The 2,500-nt window shown below is 36.3% G+C and overlaps 1 protein-coding gene across 1 annotated transcript in view; it reads right to left on the bottom strand.

Moving 5' to 3' along the window:
* Positions 1 to 2,500, bottom strand: part of LOC137982719 (thymidylate kinase-like) — a 9,340-nt gene that overhangs the window by 5,383 nt on the left and 1,457 nt on the right. Inside the window, exon 2 of the mRNA XM_068829859.1 lies at positions 1,221 to 1,329. Within this exon, the coding sequence (XP_068685960.1) occupies positions 1,221 to 1,329 (109 nt within the window). The remainder of the gene's footprint in view (positions 1 to 1,220; positions 1,330 to 2,500) is intronic.

Genomic DNA, 2,500 nt, shown 5'->3' with positions numbered 1-2,500 from the left:
ATCTTTATTCTTGTATACACAAAGTAGTTTGCCTTCCGAATTAATAGCACACTAGCTGTTCATAGCTGGTAGTAGAGACTAAGATGATATTTTTCATCATACTTCGAACATATTCCAGAGAATTCTGGCCCTTTCTACGAGCATATTCTTCTGCTGCAGATCAATTATTTCTGTTTCAAGACTCAGCTTTCCAACCGATCCCTCGAGATCTTTACTCACTGAGCCTAATGCTCTAGTGACAATTAAGATGATCTGTACCTTCTTCAATTAAGGGTGCACACCTGGCATAGTGGACTGAGAGACATTTTGATTCAAGTTGATTGGCATTAATTTGATTTCAGTTTACAGCGTCCACAATAATTTACTGTTCCAGTGCTACAAGACTAGACACTTCAACAAAGTTCCTTTTCTTTCCTTTAACAGAGTTTTTCCACTCTCTTTTTGTCTTTCACTTCTCTCTTTTAATTCAACACCTGACAGTCCTGTCAAGTGGTGGTACAGGCCACTGTCAATCCTGTGTGCTCACTGGGACCAGCAGAGCATTTGACGATTCCTGTAAACTGAATTTTTTCATCTGCTATGTTTCAAAAAAGTTTGCCCCACAGCCCAAGGGATTCATGATCCTTTCTGATCAACTAATAAAGCAAGTTCATTGGCAAAGCTAAGGAGGTGAAAGAAAGACCAGAGTTTTACTCATGCCAAATTAGTGTCTTTGTTATGCTCAATCAAGCTGCAAAAAACACATGGCATAGTTTCTTTGAGCAATCAGACACTTCTCCACTTGTTGAATGTTCATACATGTAATCTTCGCCTTCCATCAAACTTTGAAAACTGACCTTTTACATGTAAAACTAAATTCTGTTTGCTATAAATTACCTAATATTGTACTTTTTTAATTTTTTTGTGTTTCAATCAGCTTCAATTTCCTGGGAGACATAAAAAATATAGAAATGGTCCATACCTTAAAATCCCAACAAAAAAACCAGCCAATCAGAGTGAATTGCTTGCCATATAATGATAATAATAATAATAATAATAATATTATTATTATTATCATTATTATTATTATTATTATTATTAATATCATCATTATCATCATTAATATTGTTTTGCACCTGATTGAAAGATATTTATAAAGTGAACTGCACTGTGTGAATGAAATATTTTCAGTAAAACAATAATTAGACATGCAAACAAAATGGACTCTTGTTGCTACTTACACAGCTTCCCATCTGTTTGCAGAAAAAAGCAAATGAACTGCATGATCTTCTAATTCTGATTTCCCTTGTAAATATGAGTTTATGGATTGCCCAATGGCGGTGCTTCTGTCTGAAACAAAATACAAAAGAAAAGGTATAATGACCTGAGAAAAAAACTAGAACTAGACCAAAACATTAATTTATAAAGAACATTAAATTTGCACTAAATGATCAATGCCCTCTCTTTTTCTGTTTTTTTTTTTTAATACACTCAATAGGCCATCTTTGTTTCCCTTCCAAACTTTTGAAAAAGCATTGTTTTTATCTTCTGTTGGGACTGGAAATAATGCTTTTGTAAAATTTTGGAGGGCAAATAAAGAGTATTAGGGTATTTTTGAAAGTGGGCTATGGACTATTCTTACTGTAATGCTATTCATGTTTTGCCTCTCCTGACAAGATAAGGCTATACCCTTTTTTCTCTGTTTACTGTTGACTGTGGTTGGTCAGTGTAAAAACACAAACAAAAAGAAAATCAGAAGCAATCTAAAAAAATAGGGTAGGGATGCATTGTGTACATGTGGTCATGCAGTAACACAGCGCTTTAATCCATATTGTCAACTGAGCTGCATTTTGTCTTCCAGGAGATTCAAGTTGTCTTTGCCTAATATGTAGCTCTAATAGTACACCATATTGTTTTGGTACCGTATATCATTATAGTGCCATGGTAGATGTGATAGGGAAATAGCCTACTGAGAAGACATGTGGTTACTAGCAAAATACTTAACTCAGAAAGACTGAAGAAAATAAAAGAGAATTGAGAAATATTGGCTTCAAGGCTGACATGTTGATCATTTTTAAGTTGCCTAACAACTTCTTTTTCTTTGACTTTACTTTAATAGTTTCAGTTCAAGTACATTAAGACAAAAACTAGGAGAGCCTCTAAACAGGAGTCTAATCCCTAATTAAAAGAGGTTACCTAAAACATAAATCAAAATCTAAACACAAGGCGTGGTGGCCTCATGGTTAATGCGCTCGACTCCAGATCGAGTGGTCCAAGTTCAGGTCCTGGGCAAGCCACTTTACTCTCGCGGTGCCTCTCTTCACCCAGGTGTATAAATGGGTACCGGCGAATCTAATGCTAGGGGTAACCCCGGGATGGACTGGCATCCCATCCAGGGGGGGAGTAGAAATACTCCTAGTCGCTTCATGCTACAGAAACCAGAGATAAGCGCCAGCCTGATGGGCCTTCTAGGCTCGTAGCAGACTTGACCTTTACATAGTTTTTAGGAAGAGTAGAAGGA

Source organism: Montipora foliosa, chromosome 13 (genome assembly GCF_036669935.1).
Source record: "Montipora foliosa isolate CH-2021 chromosome 13, ASM3666993v2, whole genome shotgun sequence".
Lineage (NCBI taxonomy): Eukaryota > Metazoa > Cnidaria > Anthozoa > Scleractinia > Acroporidae > Montipora > Montipora foliosa.
This window is presented reverse-complemented; position numbering and strand designations above follow the sequence as displayed.